Source organism: Netta rufina (genome assembly GCF_964035555.1).
Source record: "Netta rufina genome assembly, chromosome: 15".
In the NCBI taxonomy this organism is placed as follows: domain Eukaryota; kingdom Metazoa; phylum Chordata; class Aves; order Anseriformes; family Anatidae; genus Netta; species Netta rufina.
Window position 1 is genome coordinate 12,727,019 of NC_140138.1, and position 24,069 is coordinate 12,751,087.

Genomic DNA, 24,069 nt, shown 5'->3' on the forward strand with positions numbered 1-24,069 from the left:
AAACCCCTTGGCTCTGCTGCTGTCCCAGGACCTGTGGCTGGTCTGCGAGCTCTGGATGGGGAAGTTCCTGCATTATGGGTGTGCAAAGCAGGGGCAGCCCTCCCCTGCATCCCCTGCTACCACCTAGGGTCACCCTTGTCTGCAGGGGACTGTCAGTGCTCACAGCAAGCAGGACAGCCCACACCCCGTAACCCACGCCTAAACTCAATCTGGGAGCCTGAGACTTGCACCAGCAACTCTTTATTGTACAAAAACATACACAGGTACACGGTGTCCCATACACATGGCATACCGTGAGCACCAGGAAACCCCTCGGGCACTTGGTACCTCACTGAGCTCACCCCTGCGGTGCCCAGGGTGGGCTGCCTCGGCCAGAGAGCCCCACTGCCACCTCGTGGGTAAGGCACGCATCGCCTCCACTCTGCCACAGGGCACAGCGGGCAGCAAACCTCCTCCCAGCAACACCCCAGGCCCTGCTGGAGAACAGGACCTGGAGAAATCTCCGAGTACTCTGGTGTGCAGGGAGGAAGGAAGTGCAGGGAGTCCACATTTACCAGTGCTAGAGGCAACAGGGATTATTCCGACCTTTCCCTGCCCGTGTCTATCCCTGCTGCCAAGGTTGACTGGGATGAGAGGATATTGCCACCCAGGGCAGCTGCCTGGCTGCAGTCACTCTGGACTGATGGAGGGGAAAAACTCACTGCCTGCATGCCAGCACCTATCCTGTCCTGCTCCTACTGTCCTGGTCCCAGGCTGAACCATGGCAAACCCTGAGGGCGCTGGCTGTCCAGGGGCAGAGACGCAGGAGATGAATGTTCGTCCCACAAAGAAAACTGGTGGTGAGACAAACTCAGTTATCCCCTTCTGCTCCCAGTTAGCACCAGGCTGTTAAAAGAAGACTTTTGTTTGTCGTCAGTATGGTGGGCCACAGGCAACACAGACCCTGCTTCATTGTGCAGTTAGGGAAATAAGGAAGCTAAAAATGTCCCCCACAGAGGGAATGAAGCAGTGAGTAACCCCTCATGGCTTTGAGAAAACAGCCTACATCAGCTCTCAAAGAGAGGTCTGGAAACAGCACTATTGCTGAAATGTCTCTGGGTCTAGGGCATCCCACCCCATAGTTCAGGAGGTTTCTGGAGTTGGTTCTGCTCTCTGCTTCCCCTGGCTGTGGGGCCTGCAGCTACAGCTTGCACTGGTGTAAAAAGTAGGAGGCTCTCAATCTGTCTAATGCCCCATAGCATCTCTCTCTGTGCCAAAGCACACACAGAGGGAGAAAGAACTGCCCCGTCAGAAACCAGCTCAGCATCCTTGGCACAGCCCTGGCGGAGATGAGGGGGGCACTGCAGGGTGCCATGCAGTGCCATGCTGCTGTATTCAGGTCTGCAGTCACCTGAGCAGTGGATGTGCAAATTGAGTTCTACTCTCCCGAGCTGCCAACAAAGTTGAAGCCAGCTCTGAGCTAGATTCAAAGAAGGAAAATGGTCTTAAGGTGTCTTCTGGGAAAGGTTCACCCCACACCAGTGAGAGAGGACTTGCACCGTCCCTTTGGTCCGCAAACCCGCAGTCTTCATGTCAGAGAGAAGAGAAGCCTCATCACAGTCCTACACAACTCCAGGAAAGCAGCAGTGAGGAAAGAACATCCCTTTGACAGCCCTCGCTGTGCCACTGGGCCGGGGAATGTCCCTCCTGTGTTTAACTCTTATTTTTCTGCTTCCATATTTTGGACAAACGGAACTTGTTCTTCTTCTTCTCTGGCTCCTGATTCTCAAGAGATCCATCTGCAGGAGAGGGAGCAGAGAAGATTGAGACCCACAGCCCCACTGCTACTCAGTGCTGCTCCCTAACAGCAGAAAAGGTCCTTACCCAACTTCTGGATCATGTTTGCCAACATCTGGTCCTCCTCTTGCTCTCTGTAATGGAAGAGCATGGCATTAGAAAACTGCTCTGTTTCACAACAAGGTGGTAGATGCTGCAAAACATGCAAAAAACCATGGCTACAGTCCTTCCCCCAGTCAGAAGTGACCAATCCCCTCAGCACACCCCAAAAAGGGGATGGGAAAAAAGCAGTTAAAGTCCTAGACATTAGCAAATTACATCAGCTTTTACACCCCCCTTTAAAGCAATGGCCTACGTGGGGATTTCCAGATCACGGCAGTCCAGTGCTACATCAGCAGAGCCTTTCCCCAGCTAGCCTATGAATCATCTGAGTTTACCCTGCTGTGAGGCAACGCCACACCCCAGGAGACGAATAAAGATTGAGACACCAGTAGCCTCGGGTGCTGCAGAGGTGCTCACATCAGTCACCCTAGGGCTTGGGCAAGGCCAGAGCCAAAAGCCTGGGCATTACTGGAACCTTCGAGGTGGGGTTGCTGCCCTGAGGGCAAGAAATGGAGGCTGCTCTCAGCAACCAGAGGCACACATCCAACTACTTGACGCAGCAGTCTTCCTTTGAACTTGGGGAAGATCCAGCTCTCAGCACAATGGCTGTGGCTGTTCTTTTGCTGCAGCAGACAAACAGACATGTGGCTTCATGCTCCCAGAGTCCTCCCAGGGTTCACATGCTGCCTCCAACTCCCCATCTCCAGCTTCTCCCTTTCTTGCTCCTACTTTATACATTTTCATAGTCCTTATCCTCAGAACATGGCTGCAGACCTGATCTCAGTTTTTAACAGGTGCCAAGGAAGCAAAAGCAGCAGCATTTAAGACAAGATGGTTGGTGACAGGTCACCACCCACCTCTCATGGAACAGAAGTCTGGATTAGAGCCATTTGTCCACCCCTAGATCCTGGGCAGTTGAAGAAGTACAGTGCAAACCGCTCCTTGTGTTGGCTCATCCTCTACCACCCACAGGCCCTCACCTGATTCTGTCCTCATCCAGGCACTCCACGATATTATTCCGATCGTTGACTGTGTTCAGGTAGGACTCCAGCAGTTCCTTCTCACGCTCCCTCTCTCTGCGTGTCTTCTGTTCCTCTGCACAAGACAAGAGAGGCCCCTCTCACAGCTACAGGTCAGTACCTCCCCACTGGGGTACTGCCTTCACCCTGCTCCAGCAAGTTCCTCTCACAGGACTGAATTTGATTATCCTCCCACTCAGGGGTACATCTCACATCTCTCAGAAAACACCTGGCAGCTGAGTCAAGAGAGTTCCCCAGTGAAACCATAATCCCTGGCAGGCAGACAGCATCATTCAGATCTCAAGGACATCTTGGGGCTGGTGTGCAGAGCGTAGGTCTCTGCACAGCCAGGGACCAGCAGAAATCTCGGTGTAGCTTGTCCTTACCTGGCTTGTTCATGAGGTGTCGCAGCTCCATCTCAATGTTCCACTGCTGCTCCTCCAGCTTCTGCTGTTTCATCCTGGAAGAGACCACAGAAGTGATGAGTTATGCCCCACCATGATCCAGGGCTGAATTTTTCTGAGAAATTTGCCCCCCTCACATTTACAAGGTTTCCCTCACCACAAGCTCGTCACAGACCTTAGGGGCTCATCTGTCCATTCAGAGCTCAAAGGCCCACCAGCTAATACCTCAGGATGCTGGCAGGTCTCCCACAGACTTTCTCAAGCCCTCCCTCATCCCACCAGCTGGCAAATTATTTTGGTTGCTGCCACACTTCCTCCTTCACTGCTTACTACTCACAAATGAAGTGTGTGGGCAGACAGGTGAATTTCTGGTTCTACTTACTTGTACATCAGCTCCGATTCCTGTCTCAGCAGCAGCTGTTTCTCATGGATGAGTTTGAACCAATCCACCATGAGGGCATCCTCAGACTCATCTGCAAAGACCACAGAAGAGCAAAACACCTCCAAAAGCTGCATCAGTTCGGTTCTTCCTGGCTCAAACACACTATCACTTGAAGGAGAGCCCAGGATAACTTATATGAGCCATAAGCAATCTCAAGTGTAAACAGCTTGTCTTCGCTACTCTGAGATGCAAAGGAAAGGAAGCAGACCCCTTCCTGCAGAAGAAAGCTGCTCACAGATACCCTATCACAGGGCACCCTGCTCATTTTCCATGTGGCTGGCTCAGCTCTGCCACTCTGAATGAACCCACTAATCCCCATGGAATTGGAGCTGGCCATGACAGACAGTCTGCCTTGGGATTCAACCACCAGATAAATAGCAGCCTTTGACTCCCAAAACTCCCTGATCCTCTGCCAGATAAACACAAGACCTTGCTCAAACGACAGGTTAGGATACAGCACGGAGTGGGTTCCAAATTCCCAGGGCTTTATTTTGCTGTAGTAGCTACCTTTGGTAACTCGGTGTCTCACACATACTATGAGCTCCTAAAAACAGAGCCAAGAATGCCCAGGGGTAGGACACAAGCCTCACACCTTCCTACAGTAACAGAGCCCCCTGGTTTTCTTTACCTCCCTCGCAGCCACGCAGCTGCTTCTCCAGATCCACTCCTTTCGATTCCAGCTCATCCAGCTGCTTCTCAATATCACGTACTTTCTCCTGGATTTCTTCCTCAGGGATGTAGTCTGGGTGCAGCTAGGAAAACAAATGTAGGAATGAATACATCTCAGTGCCCTAAGACTGCTTCCTGAAGGCACAGCCCCAACAGAAATGGGAAATGACATAAGGAGCTCAACTCTAGAGCCATGCCCTGGAAGGACCAAGTCAGCAGAGATGCAGAGCTGGCTGTTCACACCAGAGTGGTGGCCATGACAATGTTACAGTGCTGTGATACACTCAGTAGGGTGATAATATCTACCCACACTTGTCAGTCCACAGACATTCCCCCTCCTTTGTTGGAGCAGACTGTGTCCAACAGGATTTTGTTATCTATATCTATCTGTCTCATTCCAGCTTCTACTGTCCCCTTGCCCAGGAAATAAATGGCAGTCTCTCCTTTTCGCCTCTGCTCCAAAGCCTTTTACCCCTTCCCTGAGAATTCAGGTAAACTTTCCAAATAAGATAACCTGAGATGTATCCAGGCAAATACTTCAGCAGAATAACCAGCAACCCCAGTCTGTGCCCATTACACCCGTTTTCCAGCCATACCTTGGTTGGGGACACTGCTTCACAGTTCTGTATGTTAATCAGAGCTGAAGATTTATCTAGAAGGGAAAAAAATAAACCCCATATCAAACTTTAAATAATTCTGTGCTGTGAGACAGTGCCTACACCACTGAGAGCACAAGTCCGTGTCACCCAGCACAGGACACTGACAATACACATGCGTTGGCAGGCCCAGACTAAGGTGAGATTTGTGTCCTTGGGAAACATCACAGCCTGGTTTACTCCTTGCTGCTGGACACTCAGATACTCCCAGACCACAGGGTGCTGCTTGCCTCCTCAGGGCACAGGCGGTCTCCTTACTGTGGTGTGGCTTGGGGGCTTGCACCTGAGAACAACGGTTTCTATGTTCATTCATTATCTTGTTAAAACTCAAAGATATTTATCATGGCAAAAAGCACTGCTTATTAAGCTTCCAAAGGGCAAAACAGAAGTATTGGGTTACTGTCACAAGAAACATCAGGTCTCAGTTAAAAATGCCCCTCTAGCGCTCTTGTGCAAAGAAGAATCAGTGAATACCGATGAAACAAAGATGGTCCAGGGGAACTTAGCATAGGCCTCAGGAAACTAAGGTTCAATTCCTTCCACAAAACACTTCCTAGGTGAGAAGTCCCTTTGGCCCAGCTACACAGCATTATTTAAGCCCTGGACACCTATTAAAATCAATCCTTCAGCAATGTGTGTTTGTTCCACTGTGCCTCAGCTTCCTCTGCCCACCTGCGCTGCAAGGATAACTACAGGAGAGTGTGAGGTATTCGGATACCCGAGGGGCTGGGCTGGATAATTACCACAGAGAGAGAAGAGAAGCACACGTGGATGATGTGATAGGAAGGAAGACTCTAGTATTAAAAGAGCAGAGCTGTAAGAAAGGCAGCAGTGATGCAGGCTTGGCACACACAAGGAGAAAGACAGGACAGACAGACCAGGGAGCCCCCCGAGAATCTCTTGCTACTGTGCTGACTCGCTGATGAGAAACTCAAGGAAGAGCTCAAGGACATCTCTCAGATTGCCCAGTCCTTGTTCTAACAGGCTTTCTAGAAGACTGTAAAAGGATCAAAAGATGCTGGGTACTGGATTTGGTAGTCAGCTGTGTTGTCTCTGCAATGCTGGCCTCCATCAGGTCACTCTTCCCCCTGGATGTAGCTGGTTTGCTGCCCCATATGCTACCTGCAACTCACTCTTCTCTTAAAGGTTCCTCCAACACAGACCTGGCCTGGCACAGGCAGCCTGAGCATCACCTCCCTGTCCCAGCTCAGCGCTGCCTTTCCAAGCTCCTTCTGGGTGACCTCTGCAGCATCTCCAAGCAGGGCAGAAAGCTGCATCACTGACCATGAGACCAGGTCACTGGAGGACAACAGCTAGCAAAACCACGCTCTGCTGACCAGCTGAAAGTCTGGTGTCCCCTGATATCCTCAAGTTCTGTCTCCATAGACACAAGATGGGCAAATGAGAAATGGAACAGGGGGCAAGAAAAACACAGTCTCCTTTTTCAACAGGAAACAATACCTACGCCAAATAAAACTAATTATCTACAGAAATGCTCATCATCTACAGTCCTTTGAAGCACACACAGTATTAAGGGCATAACTGTTCATGGAGGCTCTCTGCTGAGGTAGAAACCTATACAGAGGAGCAACAAGTCAGTCCTTAATCCACAGGCTGCCCAGAGACAGCAGCAAGGAAGCAGCCTTTCAGATACCAGGCTTGCATATGTGAAAACTGGGGGCAAACTGCTGGGAAAGTTGCCCACAGGAGGCACTCCCACCAGCAATCACTAAGCTTTAAAAAGAGATATAAAACCAGCCTCCATTATCTTAACAACTCACTTCCTGGGGAATGAGGTAATGGCGAGCCTCGTGACTGAGTGTGAGAAAAAATGAGATGGAAAGTTTGGGGAAATAGACGGCAATAAAGGTTTGTTAAAACAGACAATATAATTGCTATTTGAATGCTACTCAGCTGTCAGACCTGAAGGCTAAGGACAGTGCTGGAGCCAGCTAAGAAATGAAGCATGAGACCACCAAGCCATGGGGGCCCATCCTACTTGCTCCAAGACAAACATCAGAGTCAGAGCTGAGCCCTGCTCTGAGGATCTTCTAGTTCAAACAGATAAGACAGAGCCAGACAGGGTAAGGAAAGGGGAAAACAAACAAGCTGAGCACACAGAACAGCAGCAAACATCAGGTCAGGTCCATGAAATTTCATTGTGGTAGGATATGTAAGAGGGAAAGCAGCAAGGACAACTGGGCAAAACAGAAGAGGTACATAGTGACATCGAGGTTGAACAGACAAGAGTAAGAAACTGGATTAGGAGCAGGGACAAACTGGTCAGAACTGGCTGGGACATCTTTGAATGTCCAAGAAGCAGCAGCCTTGGCTGGAGCTACAGTGTGTTCCGCCAGCTGGAGTCTCTTGCTGACAATTCTCTGCATTCCTTTCATTTCCCAAAGCCACTCAACTGGAGAGGAACAGAGGCAACAGCTAGATTCCCATTCCTCAGATCAGGAGATGTCCTCTTCGTAGCTTTGAGTCTGAAGAATGACAGAGCAGCAACCCTGAAAAATCCATATTTTCATTTCTTCTCTTCCCACTGAATTCCTTGGCCTGGCTGGCTCCTGGTTAGCCCAAGATGGTTAATAAAAATTAATGACACAAATTTTTCCCCCATGACAACAGCCACAGAAAACGCTGGGACATGCCTCCCACACTGACCACTCAGGTCATCCCTAACAGTGCAGAGGAGAGAGTGGCTCTAAGCAGGCAGAAGAGATCTTACATGTGGTAGTGCCTTGATGCAACTGGTGGTTGCCCTCTTCCTTCTTCTTGACAGAACCCCCATGTTCTTCCCAGCCTTGCTTTGAATTCTGACAGCTCCTGATAAGATCTGAGCTGGGGATCAACTTCTTCTTAACGACTCCACCAGATGAAGCTGAATTAAGAAGCACAGACAGGTCTTGGGTAAGAAATTTCAAGCCTCGTCCCACAAAAATCCCCGTATTGCCCAGAGACTCTGGCATTCATCACTAGCTGCCTTCATTTCTAGTCCTAGCACTCCTCTCTTGATGACACTGAGGGACATGAGTCTGAAGAAAATGGAGAGAAACCACCAGTCACAAGGCCACAGTATGAGAGAAGGGTGGAGGAGAAGAAGGAAAGGTCAGGAACCGTCATCAAGATTTCTCAGCAATACTTATTTATGCAAGAGAGAGCAAGTGAAATCTTGCTAGCTGTCTTACAGAAGAGGGGCACACTGCGAGGACTAAGTCCCTCTCCTTGGGGAATGACAGCGCTCCAAATAAAGGCACTGCAGGACCAAAGCAGGGTTAGGGAGAGCAAGAATCCCTGCAAAGAAGGCACCATCTCCACCAGCATGTTCCTCACTCTGTGCCTTGCAGCACTAATGCCTGCCCCCGCCTGACCAGCAAAATGAAGGCAAAGCTTATATCCTTCATACCGGAGTCCTGCTTTGCTGATGGCACAACTAACGGACTTGGCTTTGTCTCCTTCTGTGCTGGGCTCCCTGTTCCCACCTGAGAGTTATCAGTAGGCTTCTTAGAGCCACCTTGGTCTCTGCAAAGAAGAAAGACAAAGGTAGGAAACCATTCCTCTAGCAGACTGGTCCACAGAAAGAGCTCTGGACATCCTGGGCCGCGATCTCCAGCCATGATGGTCACACTTCTAATCAGAGTTCAACGATTTGAAATGTTCTCTCCCTTCCCAGAAATGAAAGCCTTTGACTTTTCCTTCAAATAGTTGAAAACAGAAGCATTGAAACATAAGAGCTCTTCCCTCCAACATGCACACAGACCTGCAGCAACAAATACAGCTGCAGACATGGACATCCCCACTCACTTATCATGAAGACCCACTTGCTTGAAAAAAAAACTTACTTGTTGGCCACAGGCTTCAACCGAGATCTCCACTCTGTTGGGTTCTCAGACTTGTCTTCACCAGCATTAATGGTTGCTAAAAGAAGGAACGTAGAAAGATAACATCAGGTCCAATAGGAAGACACAAACCAGATTTGTGTCTCAGGAGGAAGAGAGAAGCCATGCACAGAGGTAGATGCCATCATGTTACTGCAGCAAGCCAGCACCAACTCAACAAGTTTAGCACAGGCAGATTCCCATACAGTAGGTACTAAATAACCTTGGTGGCATTTTGCCCCTTTCAACTCAAATGTTTTAAAACTTGTGCAACTACAGAAACACAGTCACAATGGAAACAAAGACATATTTAACAGCAATACAACAAAAACAGCTTAGATCTTAGAGAGCAAAGGATGGGGGAGGAGAGGGGAGACAGTAAAAAAACGCAAGCTCACAACAAACTCCACACAGATACTGTTCTCAGCCCCCCAGATAAAGTGGTTGAGACTAAGAACTCTCAGAACATCAGACCCTAGCCCACTGGACAGTCACTGGGGAGGAAGCTCAGTTCAAAACAGACGAGAAGTCTGGGTAAGCCCCAGTTGTGGCCACAAAATCATCCTGAAGTTATGACAAGGTCTCCAGCCTGGAAAAGTGTACTTAAACCTCTGAAATCCGTCATGATCGCAACACTTGATGACAGCTACTACAACTTCAAATACCTGGAGATCCTCAGAGACGAAAAACTCGCCCTGCTACAGGCAGCAGTTGCACAAGGACAAATGGAAGTGTGTTGATCCCCAGAACCCAGAAAACACATACGTAGCGGTACAGATAGGAAGTATGTGACCCACTGACATATTGGCTGTGCTGGCCCAAGAGAAGGGTCTAAAGTTGTCACGCTGTGTCCAGGCAGAGCTGTATACACACCAGTCATCCTCACCTTTGAGGCTTTTTGACTCTGGCTTGTGCACAGAGTCAATAGGTTTGCTGGCAGTCTGATTCTTGGGCAGAGGCTCTGTGATCTTCTCCTGTTTCAGTGCTGTGTACCCTGGTTTGCTGGACTGTGCTTTTGGAGCTGGACTCTGCCATTGAGAACTGGCGGGAGAAAGGTTGCCACTGCAAAAAAGAACAATCTAATGAGTTTTGAAAGTCTGTTCTTTTGCAAAGGATGGAGCTTTATACTGAATGGTGTCCTAAAGATTTGAATGAGTCACTCAGTCTTTAAATCCCATCAGAAACATCAGTCAGGGAAAAAGAAAAAAGATGCAGAGACTTCTCCAAGTTATGCCAAAGTCATCCTGGGAATAAAGAGGGAAAGGGAAATAGCACCTACCTGCTGGATGCTGAGGAGCCAGTGAAACTGAATCTTCCTGGCCTGCTTGGAGAGATTTTTGACCCAGCCAGAGCCTGCATAATATGGTTACGTGCCTGATCCTTCTCGGCATTCTCTGGACTGGCTGCAGCTTCAGTTCTGCCAGAGGTAATTTTACCAGGGCTGTGAGAAGGGACATGTTTTGTAGTGTCAGAGGTTTTATTGCTGAAGGAGTCTGAAGACTGAAAAAAATTTTCTCGGGCTTGCTGTGTTTTTGTTTTTGAGGTTGTCCGAAGTGGATCTGATGGGGTACCTTCATGATGCTCTGTTTTATTTCCCAGCGGGGTACCTTTGCAGTCATCTGATTTATTTACAGCTGAAGAAGACCATGGAGTATTTAGACTTCTGAAGCCAGAGCTTCCAGAAGATGAAACAGATGGCGTGTTTGAATTAGCGAAGCCTTCCTGGCTCGGTTTCTTCAACACCTGCTCCAGTTTCTTGGGTTCTGCTGCTTTCTGGAATGGCCTGACAGTGGCAGGGGCTGGGCTGCTCTCAGGTTTGTTCCCGGTGCTGCGGAGTCCAGAGATCTGGACACTGTCTGGCTGTTGGTGGCTGTTACAGATGAACGTACCGGGCTCAGGCCCAGCTTTGTAGCTTCCAGGAAGAAGCACGTTCCAACACTGCCTGCACCTGTGGATAAAGAAGTCTCAGAACACGTCCTCTAGAGCTCTGGGGCCATTGACACACAGCTGAGAGCGCAGGCACAATTCCACTGCCAACGCAGGGAGGGTGAAGGTACCACACTGGCAGTGAGCAGACCCCGTGTGCATTTCGTTAGGCACCAGAACAGGAACTGCTAACTGCATGGCCTGGGGTAGGGAAGGCATGGATGAAAACAGACCTGTGCAAAGAGTTTCCCTTATGCACAGGTCAAGAGACTGGCTGCCTCCACTCCGTCAGAAATGTCCTCCAACACCTTGAATGCTTCCCACCTCTCTCTCCATTCCCAAAGGAACCCAACTGCCCCTGGGACCCAAAGGTTTGTGCCCCCCCTTTCAGAGAGCTGTACCTGAAGCAGTTCCTGTGGTAGAGCTTCCCATCAACCAAGTGGCGCTGCACCAGGTGAACGTGGTTCCCGCAGATACCACAGCTGCTGCTGCGGATATTCCCACTCTCTGCCAGGACCCCTTTCTGTGGGAAGAAGCAGTGGTGAGCAGGCAGCACTGCGGCCTGTGTACAGCTTCAGAATCTCCCAGATAAGCATTTGACATGCACAGCCAGTTGCTAGGACAGGGAAGGGATACGCAGGAAATACTTGCTGTGGCTGACCCCTAGTTTACACAAAGTGGAACAGGATAGTGTAAGGGGAACCTAATTCCACAAGGCCAGAAGGCCAGGGTGTTTGCCTGCATGTGGGAAATTGAAGTTCAAAGGTCTCTGAATTGAATTAGCTTGTGAGCTAATTACTCCAGTGAAAGAGGAGCTTCCCTTCTTCCACCCTGTTTTCATCCCTGTTCTGCTACGAAAATGTTTCCGAGAAATTAATCCATGTTTTCTATCAAAAACAAAATCTCTTCTGTTAGAAATCTCCATCCATGAGATCTACTGGCTAGGAACAACACAGCCATATCCTGAGACACCCATGGCCTGTTCACCTCTAGATGAATCCCAGCTGGCTGATGGCTTTCCAGTGACTCCCATCTTTATCTGTGCAGCAACCAGACCTCTGGATTAAATCCGAAGCAATAAACAGAAAGTTGAGAGACTGAGGCCCCAGCACTAGCAGCCTTGAACTAACTCAATGCTCCCTAGCTCTCCGAAGAGATTAAAGGTATAAAGAATAGCCCCAACCCCATTTCTTACTGTGGTGACCGGGGAGGTTTCCTTGGGCTTAGCTTTGGCTGGTGGGTGTGCAGGAGGCAGTTTTGGAGACGCTGGCTTGGGAGGCTCTGAAACCACCTTCTTCCCAACAGGCTGCTCCTGAGGTTCAGAGGAAGGACGCTTGATTCCAGCCATGCCTCCAACTGGAAGAAAGGAAAAAGGGCAGATTCTAAAGGAGCATAAGGAAAATTCACAGGCTTAGGAGCTATTTACAACACAAGAAGATCCAGAGGTGCCTGATGGATAACCTGCAAAGCATACAAGGAGACTCAGGCTTCCTTCACAAGCAGTTCTGTAGTGGAGCAAGGGGAAAGAGGCAACAAGCGAGTTTCACCAGCATATGCAGGAATCAGCTGGCAGCTGAAACTGCTGTTTTATTTTTTTTTTCTTCTCAGGGAAATTCCCCAGAAGGGAATGAAAGAGTGGAAAAATACAGAACATAGATGGTGTGAAGAAAATGAGAATCACCACAAAAAGCCTGAAAATGCCCAATGCTCCATTGCAGATGAAAGATAACCTCTCTAAATTCACAGCAAGTTGAGAAAAGAGAACCACCACCTTCAGTCAAGAGCCCAGCATGAGTGCCCTGTGTCCTGGGAAATGGAGGTAGACTTCCCAGGGAAATAAGGCTTTATGTACAACTGCGACAGACAGGACTCCTCATGGGTCTTGCAGAGATGTTATTTTTGTGTCACTTCCTATTCTGAACGTCTCTGCACTCCTTCTGGGAACTCAGCAGTTATCTGAGCCGTAGCTTTGTTTCAAGAGCAACCAACTAAATGACCACCCATCTGAAAAGAGATTATATCCTTCTGAGTAAATACAGGGGATATCTGAGCAGGTTAGGAGCAGAGAGGAAGCCCAGCTCCTAGTGGTCTTCTCTCAAGGCCTTCTCTCAGCTGTCCAAGTCAACACCCAGGGCTCTTTTACCACAAGAGACCAATGGAATGGTGACACCAGACTCAGCAAACACTTCAGACTCAGGCTGCCTGCTAGTTCGGATATCGAGCTCCCAAAGCCCAGCACAGCTTCAGCTCTACTCTTCTGTAAAATCCTGACCTCAGTAAAATATTGGCTGCTCGCCCTCTCTGGCCTTCTGCGTCCTGCTTATTTCATGGTCCTGCTGGAGCCCATTCAAAGGTCACGGCGATAGTATTAGGAGTCCGCTTGGAGTCAGAGGGCACATTCCTGGCTGGACTCATTTTCAGACACACACATTCACCCCAGCAACAGGAATGCGACCAAAGCATTTTGTGGGACACTAGAGAGTATAAAAATGTGCCGTGCTTGATGATGTGGTAGGCGAGAAGCTGGGGAGGGGGGAGGAAAGACCCCAAACTGACCCAGATTCCCACCACTTGGCACAAACACGATGGAATTTGTTTCAGCAGGGTTTTAAAACGAGAAAAAAAAAAAAAAAAAAGGTGGGGGAGGGAAGAGGTTGTGGAGGGAAAGAGAAAGCATAGCTAAATGAGTGAAGAGGTGGAGGAGGGGGAAGAATTCAGATATTAAAGGCAGCCCTCTGGTGTAGCAAGGACTGGGGCAGGGATGGAGGCACCCAAGAAAGGAAAGCTGAAGTGTAGACCACAGAAGTGAACTTTCTGTGCTCCTATCTGACTGGGCCATGATAAATTTTAGATTATATTTTAAATTCTAAGGCACTTTAAAGATGAAGCACAGCCCTTGTGCCCTTCCAAAAGCACTGGTGCTGCTGCAGTAAGTGAAGAGGTCAGATCCCCACTGAAATAGTTTTGGTACCAAAAGGCCTCCATGAAGTCTATTTTGCCTTTCCAAGCTAGGAAAGAAAAAGCACAAAATTGAGGCCCAATCTTGGCCGCCCCTCCAGGGAACGTGGCACTTACTTGGAGACCGTCCATGGAAGTAGTTATAATACTGGGAAACGTAGGTGATGATGCTCAGCCTGTCTGGTACCCTCAGAGCAACCATATCCTCTGCATCCAGCAAGGCTGGGATTCCCAGCTCCTCTGATGCCACTCGGAACGCCTGGGGAAGGAAGAAAACAAAAAAATGAGGGGTCTTGTCCAGCCCAGGCAGCAGAGCCACTCCGCATCAGGAGAAACTGCACTGCAAACAGCCCCACTCGGATACTAATTCTACTGGGGAACAGCTGCACCAGTTTAACTCCGACATCGTCCAGCCCTTGCAGGAACCAACAGAGTCGTGGCTTCCAGCCACCGCCTTGAAAAACTCAGGCAGGGAGCCAAAAATCTGGCCTGGCAAGCTGGCCGGAGCTCGGTGCACGGGAACTCACCTGGGCTTCCCCTGCTCTTCCTCGAGCCTGCCTCTATCTGGATGCACACAGCTGCGGAGAGAAGGCCTGGCAGAAGGGTCTGTGGCAGCCCGTGCTGGCGTGCAGGCTGCCAGCCCAACCGGGAGCTCTCCCCAGCTAACGGTGTGCCGGGAGGTGTTTGCAGGCAGCCTTCTAGCTCCGAGAGCTGTGCAAATGTTAACGCTGCCTGCCTACTGCCTGCTCTTCCCCGTCTGAAAAAGGGGAAATCTTGGGCTGAGAAGGAAAGCATTCCTCCCAGGCTAGAAAGCAGGAATAGAGGAATAACGCTGAAGAATTTCTTATACCTAACTCCCAGCTTAACCATTTCCGTGCTAACGTAACATGTGTTTGGGGCAAATATACCTCTTTGTGGTGCCCTTTGCTCTGACACTGCAGGATCAAAGCCAGGTAAAGGACAGAAAAGCTGTTCTGTTTTGCCACTGCACGAGAGGACAAAAGAAAAAAGCAACATCCCTAAAACAACTTTTCCTTTGCTCGACTCACCACAGGACTTCTGCTAGGGACTTTCTCCATCCCTCTCCCTTCCTCACTTATGGGAAAATCCTTTCTTTCCCCCTTCGGAGCATCCCTTTTGAAATGTCAGCAGAGCAAAGGACAACAGCACCTCAAGGAGCAGAGACACCAGGAAGGCTCCTGCTGAATCCCACAGTTAAATGGTTAAAGAAAGACTTGCACACATTAAAACCCTCCGCATCTGACCTCTGGCGCAGACACACAACAGGGCTGGTGTACAAGCTCCCTATTCCTGCTTAGAAGAAACAAACAGCCACTGTGTTTTAGCAAGATAATTACCATTTTTTTCCATTGGGTATCCCAGTAAAAATGTAACCGAGCTGACATTACGCACGCGCTCAGCCAGTTACCTCTGGCGGCACCACCCGGCTGCCAGCCCAGCCTGGCACCTGCCCGTCGTGTAACCTCATACTTAATATGGTTTTTTGGCGTGGTCCCCATCCCGCTGGCTGCACGACTTGTCTGACCAGTGGGGTTTTCTTGCTGGGCATTGCCAGAGCCGTGCCACCTCCTGCTACACGGTGCTGTTGGTCAGACCCGTGCAACAGGCACACAACAAGCGTGAGGAGCTGCCTGGACCACCACGTGGAGGGTGCTCCGTGCACACAGCCAGTTTGGCCAGGACGAGGTGAGCAATGCGAAGGGCAGCATGAGGATGTGGTGTCTGTCCCCTGTGCCTTCTGCGTCCTCGTGCTCCTGGGAACTGCTCTTCCTGGAGGTGAACATGCCCACCGCCTCACCTGGCCCAGTTGCTTTGCCCTCCCTGCCTGCCCAGGCTGGCCTTTAAAGAAGTGACGTGATATTTGGTGCAGCTCCAAGGATTTACAAAGGAGGTAAGCACTGCTGCTCCCATTTTGTGAACGCTGCACAGAAGAGGCAAAGAGGTTTGAGGACATCTGAGCAGGCCATGCACAGCTTTTCACTGCTGTACCCACTACACCAGGCCACCACACATTAGCACTGAAGAAACTGGATGCAAGGTCTCTAGAAACCTTTCTCTTATTTATACATATTTTGAAATCTTTAACAAAAAAAAGACACCAAGAGCAATTTCTCCTTTTTTTTTTTTTCCCTTCTTTTTCTTTTTGGCACTTGAGGAGTGACACATTCTTTCTTGGCAAAAAGACCTCATGTGGCAAGTCGCAGCCTGGACAAGACTTTTTTTGTTGAGTAACACAGCCTCTGAAAAGAAGTTACTGAATAGTGAGGCACGAAGGAGGGCCTGAACAATAGCAGAGGAGCAGCGCTGGGAGAAATCAGACCACTCGTATCCCGAGAGCAGCCAGAGGAAGAAAGCCTGTGGAGAGCAGTCCGAGGAAGGAGGCCAGCCCAGGAACCCAGTGCCACGGGGAGGTGGAGGGGACAATGCCACCCACGGCAGAGCCAGGCCAGCGGGACAGCAGCAGTAAAAGGGCACCGAGAACAGATGCAGTAAGGAAGGGAAAGCAAAATAAAGGATGAACTAAAAAACAGAGGAAAGGGAGGGAGGGAAACACAGGCTGACATAGGAGAGTGGAGCAACTGTTTTTATGAGAGGCACAAAGAAGCTTTTCATTAGGAAAAGCACTGGAGGTCAGTTGTACAGCTCATTTCCCAGAGAAAAACAAAGCTGCCAGCAGAACAGACACCATCAGCCAGGCGCAGGGAAGAAGCAGCACTTGGGGCTTCACAGCACTCTGGCCAGGACGACCATCCACAGCAGAGGCCCTTGTGCCTGCCAAATACCAAAGCTCCCAGGCAAAAACACTCAGCCTGAATCTCACCTGCAAGAGGGAAACACACAGGGCAGAACCCCGCAGCATGAGTGACTGCTCATGTAGCACAGCCCAGGCTCAGGGAGATGGCGCTGCCCCAGGGCAGCAGAAATTAGGGAGCACACGGAGGTGAGGAACACACAGGATCCCAGCTTTTAGCTCTCCTGGAGGATTCTAAGTCCACTTTGAGATGAGCAAGCACTTCCAAAGTACCTTTCATTCAGAGATGGTGATGGGCTACGTAGGGTGAGCAGAGATGGAAGAAGCCCGTGGGAGTCGTGGCTCTGTTAGATAAGAGCTGGCAGAGTGAGCAGAGCTGTACACAGCAGAGACGGTGACACGGTCAGTTCCAAAGGGAACTGGACACACTAAGGACAGGCATCACTATGCAGCCCGTGGAGAAATGTGAGCAGGCTGAGGGTGCTTTCAAGCCGCCAGCGAGCCTGGATGTTACTGTTTAAATGAGAAGGTTGGATGCATGCAGAATAAGCCAAAGGATCTGAATAAGGCACTGCCAGGTCACTGCACCTACAGAGTTTCTGCTGGTAAAACACACAAGCAAGGTGCCAGGCCATGGACTAGACCAAAAGAAAACATCAAAAGCCACTTACCAACTTGTTGTTCTCATACACGTTTTCTTTACTGAGGGAGTTGAAGTTTCTGAAACACAGAAAGAAGAGAAAAACCTCAGGCTGGTGTCGTTGAGCAACCTGCTTCGCTTCCAGCTTCTCAAACCTCTCCGAGCCCTGCTGGTCTGGGGGACAGAGCATCTCCTCCCTCCCTGCCTTTCCAGAGGGAGCAGCCTGGCAGATCCCGTCTGAGCCTCCAGACGGCCGCGGAGCTGCTGCTCCTCCTGGGACAGGAGCGGCCAGGAGGCCCAGCAGGCACAGCCATCTGCCCACGGGCAGCACAACGCATTTCTGGCACGTCCAGCCCCGCAGGGCTGCCTTCCGCAGCCTCCCGCAGACAGGACATGCCGATGCCAAAACAACCTGTGCAGGTTCAGGGGCTTTGCTGAGACAGCCAGGAGCAAATTCTGACTCGTGGGGTTTTTGTTATTGTTGTTTTTGTTGTTTTTTCCTCCAAAAAGCCTCTCTTCTTTCCCACCCCAAGAGGAGAAACCCCTGGCTGCCAGCCAGACTTGCAACACACTTTCCCTGGAAACATTTTCCTAGCAGACACATCCATCTCTGCCCTTCCTCCAAGTCATCTCCACGAAGAGAGACCACGGAACTCGGAGAAGGGACGGACACCTCCAACACTGCCTGTATCTCATGCTGCTCGATAAACCCATACCTCTGATCTCAGATGCTTCTGCTTCCACCAGTTCTGGTTTCAAAACCTCTTTCCTTCTCTAGCACAGCTGTATGAAACCAGGACCAAGAGCCTGCATGAGAAACACCTTTGCCCACAACACAATTCCGTGACTGATAACACTGAAGTTGCCTTTAAAAATCTCGTTCTCCTTTCCCTGGGGCTGTCACTTTTGATTTGTAATCTAAACCAATAACTGAAAAGGAAGAGACAATTACTGCTTGCAGTTACAAGCCAAAGTCAACAACCCTTCTTCATTTTCTGTTGTCCCTGGACATCACTTCCCTCCTCCCCTCTCCAGATTTGCTCTCCGCTCCCCAGATTTGCTCTCCCCTCTCTGATCCAACCCAATTGCCACCTCTGCACAAGGCTAGGCCAGAAACTCACAAACTGGGAGTGGAAGACAGGCAGGAAAGCACAGGGGAGAGTGAGTCTGTGCCCTTGGAAGCAGAGCCCCAGTTCAGCGTGCTTTTCCCACACACAGAGCGTGTGCCTTGCTGAGGAAACCTTCACCACCAGCCTGTTTGAAACACTTGCTAACATGGGAACACGAAACTGGCTGCTGGCTGCCAGCCTCGCTCTCCAGCACCGCTTCTTCCTGCCCAGGCAAGCGCGCAGGGTCAGCTCCTCGCTGATAATCCAGTTTCACTTTACAATCCTTGTGCTTCTTGGCACGAAGCTCAGTGAAAGGCTTTTATCAGCAAGGAAACTCTCACTGGCAAACAAAAAAGGCTACACCACCAACACTGTGTTTTTGTAGGTAGCACCTTTACAACCGATGCAGCTTTACCCCTGTTGGCCTCACCTTTTAAAAGGAGCGAGGGTAGCGGTTTGAGAGCCAGGGCAAAGCGGGCTCACAGCGATCTATTCATGAGACAAACATGATCCGCACCGCAGCGGGGGAACTTTTTCCATGACTGGTAAGAGCAAGGAGCAAGCCAGGTCCTTTGTCTGCTTCACAGAGAAAGTAGAGCGTTGCATTGCAAATAAGAAAGGCACCCAAAGCCAGGGCTGCCTCCTGTCTCCCACATCTGAGGCTGCTGTGCTGGATAACGAGAGAATGAAGAGGAAGCGACTGCAAAGACCCAAAGGTCAAACTCCCCACGCGAAGCACGTCAAGCCAAGGCACATCCCACCTTTAAATCTTAGCCCCTTTCCTGCGCAGTCTGAAGGGACTCGCAGAGGTTGTTCTCCGAGCGGTGCTCCTGCCCAGGCACTTCCCTTCCCTGAGACAATGGGTTAGAAAGAGCGGTGAAAATAACTACAGGACAAAAAGTTTCAGTGGAACAACAGATGTAATCATCCTGTTTTGTGTCAGGCAAGAAAACCATCTCTTTTAAGAGGCAGCTGAAGGAGGTGGTTGCAGCCCTCTGTCTCACTGCCGGTTCCGCCTCCGCGGACATCCTGAGCGCAGGAAAACACCTGCAGGAGACCAGGGGAGCTCCAGCTTCCTCGGCCGTGCAGAGCAGTAACACAGCGCCGAGGGGAGCAGGGAACAGCAGGAGCAGTGCCCACTCACACAGGGAGCCCGGTGAAACCAGTCTGAGTGCTGGAAACACAAGGCCACGAGTCCAGGCTTTGCTCTGCACCAGCACGTCAAAACGCAGATGCAGGAGGTGGCTGCAGCAGAGCCGTGCCGGCCTCAGTAACCCTGGAGTGAGCTATTTATTGTCAGCCTGCGCCTTTTACTCCCACCTTGCCGTGTGCTGTTTGCTGTGGTATCATCTGTACAGCTTCCCACTTGTGTGGCACAGAACAGAGACACAAAAGCTGCGTCTCTGGAGGTGAATATCTGAAATCCCCTTCTGGTCCCCGGGCAGAGTGCAAAGAGCCAGCTCACTCGGTCATTTCAGGAGCTCCCTGCCCTCTCAGCATCGCTGCTTCCCGGCTAGCCAGGTGAGCAGTTTACATACAGTATTTCTTTTGAAAGCTGGTGCATCTCCTATCTTGGAATATCAAAGCTCTCTGGACCAATGTAATCCTAAGAAAGCAAAGCTAATACTAAATGGAGAAGTAGGAGTTCTCCGCTGAGAAAACACAGGCAACTGAATTAATTGGAAGAGGTGAGAAACATAAATCTCACCCAAGAGAGCGCTTCCAGAGCTGGAAACAAATCAGAATGGAGTTTTCTAGCAAAGGAATAGAAGTGAAGTTTTTAGCTCTGCAGAAAGTCCTTCTCTTAGCCAAAAGCGGCTGAGCATTTGCCGTGCCCAGAAATCTCCGTGACCACCCACTGCTCCAGCTGCACAGACCCAGAGCTCCCAGCACACCAGGCTCCTTTGCAGGCACACGTGCTTCCCCCTCTGCTGCTGCTGCTGCAGGCGCTAACTCAGCTGGAAACCTCACCTCGGAGCAGATGGAGGTAAAAAAGTCGCAGAGACCACGGGCTGTGAGGGTTCCAGAGACCCTCCTGTCTGTAGGCACTTCTGTGGTATTTCCCCTGGAGACAAGGAGGTCTGTGCGGTCACAAGGATCACTGGAAGAGAGCAAAGCACCCTTTGCCTGCATACAGACCTCAAACAGAGGGTTTGAGCTCCGAGTGCTGTGCCGGGAATGGGATCTCCCAGCAGTGCTCAATCTGGAGGTGCAAAGCACCTGGGACAGGGCTGGGAACCCCAGGTGGAAGATGCCCCCCACGCACCCCTCCTCCTCTCTGCAATGCCTGCTCCGCATTCCTCTCAACCCACTGGCGGGCTGCAACTAATAAAAGATGAGGCTGAGGACGAGTAATAACAGATGAGGCTCCCTGACCCCAGGGCCACCCGCCTGGCACGCAAACCGCAGCCCCGCAGAGGCCGAGCAGGCGGCAGCTCTGCTTCGCCCCAGCTCTCTGCTGAGGAAAAGGAAACCACGAGCAACCCTCCCTGTCCACGTTAGAGGCTCCCAGCCTCATCCCGTCTGGCTGAGCTGACGGCAACCCCAAGAACAGGGCTGGAGGAACGGGTGCACGCAGCTGCTCAGCGCCGGCCACCAAACGTGCGTGTCCCAGCGGCACACGGCTGCCAAGGGGGATTTCACAACCAGTCCCTTCCCAGAACGCTGCTAAACACCCGCCAGCAGGCTAGGAAAGCAGGATCCAGGACGAAGAGAAGGAGCTGTTATAAATGAATCAAAAACTTTCCTCGACATCTGGCATTAATATCGGAGTGAGCGTGCACGGCTCCCTGCTGCTTCTAACCCACGTATCGGGCTGAGACCACGAAACCCCCGGCTGGAGCTCGCACCGGCAGCACTGTCACAGCCAGCAGCTGCAGGGCAGAGCCCACATCACACCGCTGCAAAGCTTCACGTTCTCTGACACGAGGAACTTCAGGGCTCTGCTCTCATCCCAGAAAATGGGCTCGGATCTGCCTGATGATGTGCCCGTGCCTGGCTGGGGCTGGGTACCAAACATGCTTCAGCTGTGATGAAAGAAATGAATTTCCATGGTAATTTGCTGTGTGCCTCCACGCCCCCAGAACCCAGCCTGTCTGCGCATCCGCGGGTGAGTGGGAAGTGAGCTGGAAATGCGTTTCTAATTTTACACAGCCTGCCCTGTTCACTGATAACATACAAGCTGACATCAGGCAAGTTTGAGAGGAGTTATCACATACCCCATATGGTTTTTGGCAAGAAAACAAGGAGCAAGAAACTGCACCAGCCTGTCCTCTGACCCATGTAACTCTCGAGAGAAGCACATGATTATTACCAGCTCTTGTAATTGCTTGAAGTTTTCCTGAGAATTTCTCAGGCTCCTCCAAGGAAAAATCCCCTCTCCATACCATGTACTCCTCAGCCCAAGAATGTAAACCACGAAGGAAAACATGCTGTTGCAAAACTCTTCTGCAGTGACTGAATCGTGTTCTGCAAGTGATTTATACACAAGAGCTTCAGCAAACACACCGGCTTCTCCAAACACCAATTATCGTATTCTGGTTTTACTTTCTGTACGATACTTTTAATCTTCAGCTAGGATCTTTGCTAGAAGCCGGGGGAGGAGCTCAGGATAAATCACTTCAAGCCCCTGAGAAGCAGGAGTCACAGCCACATGTGCACCCAGTCACCCTTTCCTGTCAGTGGCTCCTGAAACGCCAAAAGGATTTTTGTACATTCACAGGGAATTTGCACAAGTATTCAGCCCCAGGAGCTGAGGTACACGTGACATCAGGCAGCCCTGGACACCAACCACTTGAAAGTATAATTTGCTTCCAGCAGGACTTTGCCCAGTACAGCTGGTGTTTTCCTGTATTATACCACTGACAGCAAGGAGGGAGGTCACAGATAAATGCTTTTCCTTAACCTTCAGGCAGTCTTGCTGAGCTGGTCCAAGTCAGAAAGAGTTTCTGTAAGGTTCTGCATAAAGTCAGGCAGGATTTCCATCAGAAGAGGAATTCAACGGGAGTAGAGAGACGCCACAAAGATTGCTTCCTCTGCAGCACAGGAGTATTTACTTAAGATATGTCTATCCACAACTCGTGGTGCACAGTTCAAGGGTTATAAACGAGTCACTAAACTCACTTAAAGGAGTTTATGAGCCCCTGCTCACTCTCATGCTCTGGATGGGCTGGCAATGGAATCGGCCAGGAAGCAGTCCCAGCCATCCACGAGCACCTCCCAGACACACCAACCTTTCTGTCCTGGTATTTCAGTACTTCTGGGACTGTGAATGAAAGGAAGGAAAGGGAATATCTGGAGTCACATGGAAGCGACAGCAGGTCAGGAAGCCATACACTGCAACACCATGGTGACTGCCAAAGCACCGGCAAGGAGGGGACATCAGAGAGGGCGCGCCTGAAGTTCCTGCATGACCTCCTGCTGCACAAGGCTGCTCTGACTGCTTCAAAGTTTCAAAACCAACTGAGAGGAGAGAGAGCAAAAGGTTATCTTCTCGGGCTTCCACCAGAAGCAAGACACCTGCAAAAGAGATCTCTGCACACAGAGACGCACGCGGTAGGCTGTCCTGGAGTCTGAGGCAAAGGCAGAATTCAGGAAACAGCAGGGAAACCACAGCACAGAAAACGCACCCCAGTCCTCCACGTCTGGCTGGGAGTGACCTCATGCTTAAATCAATACTCCTGGGCGATCTTTGTGCTGCTCCCTTACCTTGAGAAACTCCCTAGGTTTTTTTAATATATATAGTTTGTGGTTTTTTTTTTTTCCTTTTTTAGTTTCCTTTGGCAATTTACATACCCAGAGGTTACATTTGGTCAGAGACGGGTCAAAACCCACGGGACAACAGCAAAGAAACCAGCAAGGACTGGAAAACACTGTGCCTCCCACAGACGGAGCTCTGGATGTGCAAACAAGTCAGTCGCAGGAATGCAGCAACCACCAGGCACCAACAAGGGGATCCCTGCGACGAGGGCGCTTGCCCTGCTCCCAGGGCCCTGCGAGTGGGCTGGGGGAAGACGCAATTCCTCTTCTGCACAGCTCCTCCAGAAAACTGCCCACTTTTCTTTTGTATTTGATTCAAACAGCGCTCGCTTCTTAACTAATAACCCACAGAATTGCAGTTTGGCCGCGCGGGGAAAGCCAAGCCTAAACAAACACAAACAGCGAAGAAGGAAACATTTCCCAAAACGGTGCCTGAACTTGTTTTGCAACAGAAAAGGACATATTTTAAGGGTTTATCTTTCAGCCACAGCTCCCCGAAGAAGGAGAAAAAGGGGAAAAAAGGAAAAAGCAGCGAGGGCAGAGCTCTGCTCAGAGACCTGCGCTGGTGCTAGCAGAGCTCACACGAGGACCGAGCATCTCCTGAGGAGAAGACAATGGGACAAGACAAGGAGACAAGACAAGGGGACAAGACAACGGGACAAGGCAATGGGACAAGGCAATAGGACAGGTCCCTTTCTGTCAACTTTTTGTCCCTTTCCCCTTGGGCAAGCACCCGCGGAGTGCCCAAACGGCGGGTCCCTGCTTCGCCAAGCGGGCTGCCCATGTGCCGGCCTCGACGCCCAGGGTACTCACATGAGGTCGGGGCGGTGGCGGTGCAGGATGGCGCAGAAGGCCAGGCCGTCGCGGAACGAGGTGGTCATGTTGGTGATGCTGACATCGCGGTAGCCCTCGCACTGCTGCTTGCACCACAGCTGCAGGTTCTGGATGGCCGCCAT

At 50.6% G+C, this 24,069-nt stretch overlaps 1 protein-coding gene across 1 annotated transcript; it reads right to left on the bottom strand.

Moving 5' to 3' along the window:
• Positions 1-1,673: 1,673 nt before the first annotated feature.
• Positions 1,674-24,069, bottom strand: MICALL2 (MICAL like 2; the record flags this gene model as incomplete). Its single annotated transcript, XM_084296367.1, has 17 exons — positions 1,674-1,778; positions 1,864-1,910; positions 2,859-2,973; positions 3,284-3,357; positions 3,684-3,774; positions 4,372-4,495; positions 5,009-5,064; positions 7,800-7,952; positions 8,478-8,593; positions 8,914-8,989; positions 9,836-10,011; positions 10,229-10,897; positions 11,277-11,398; positions 12,071-12,231; positions 13,951-14,092; positions 17,278-17,326; positions 23,927-24,069. 17 exons carry the CDS (start codon positions 24,067-24,069, stop codon positions 1,693-1,695), a joined length of 2,400 nt encoding a protein of 799 aa, XP_084152493.1. The 3' UTR covers positions 1,674-1,692.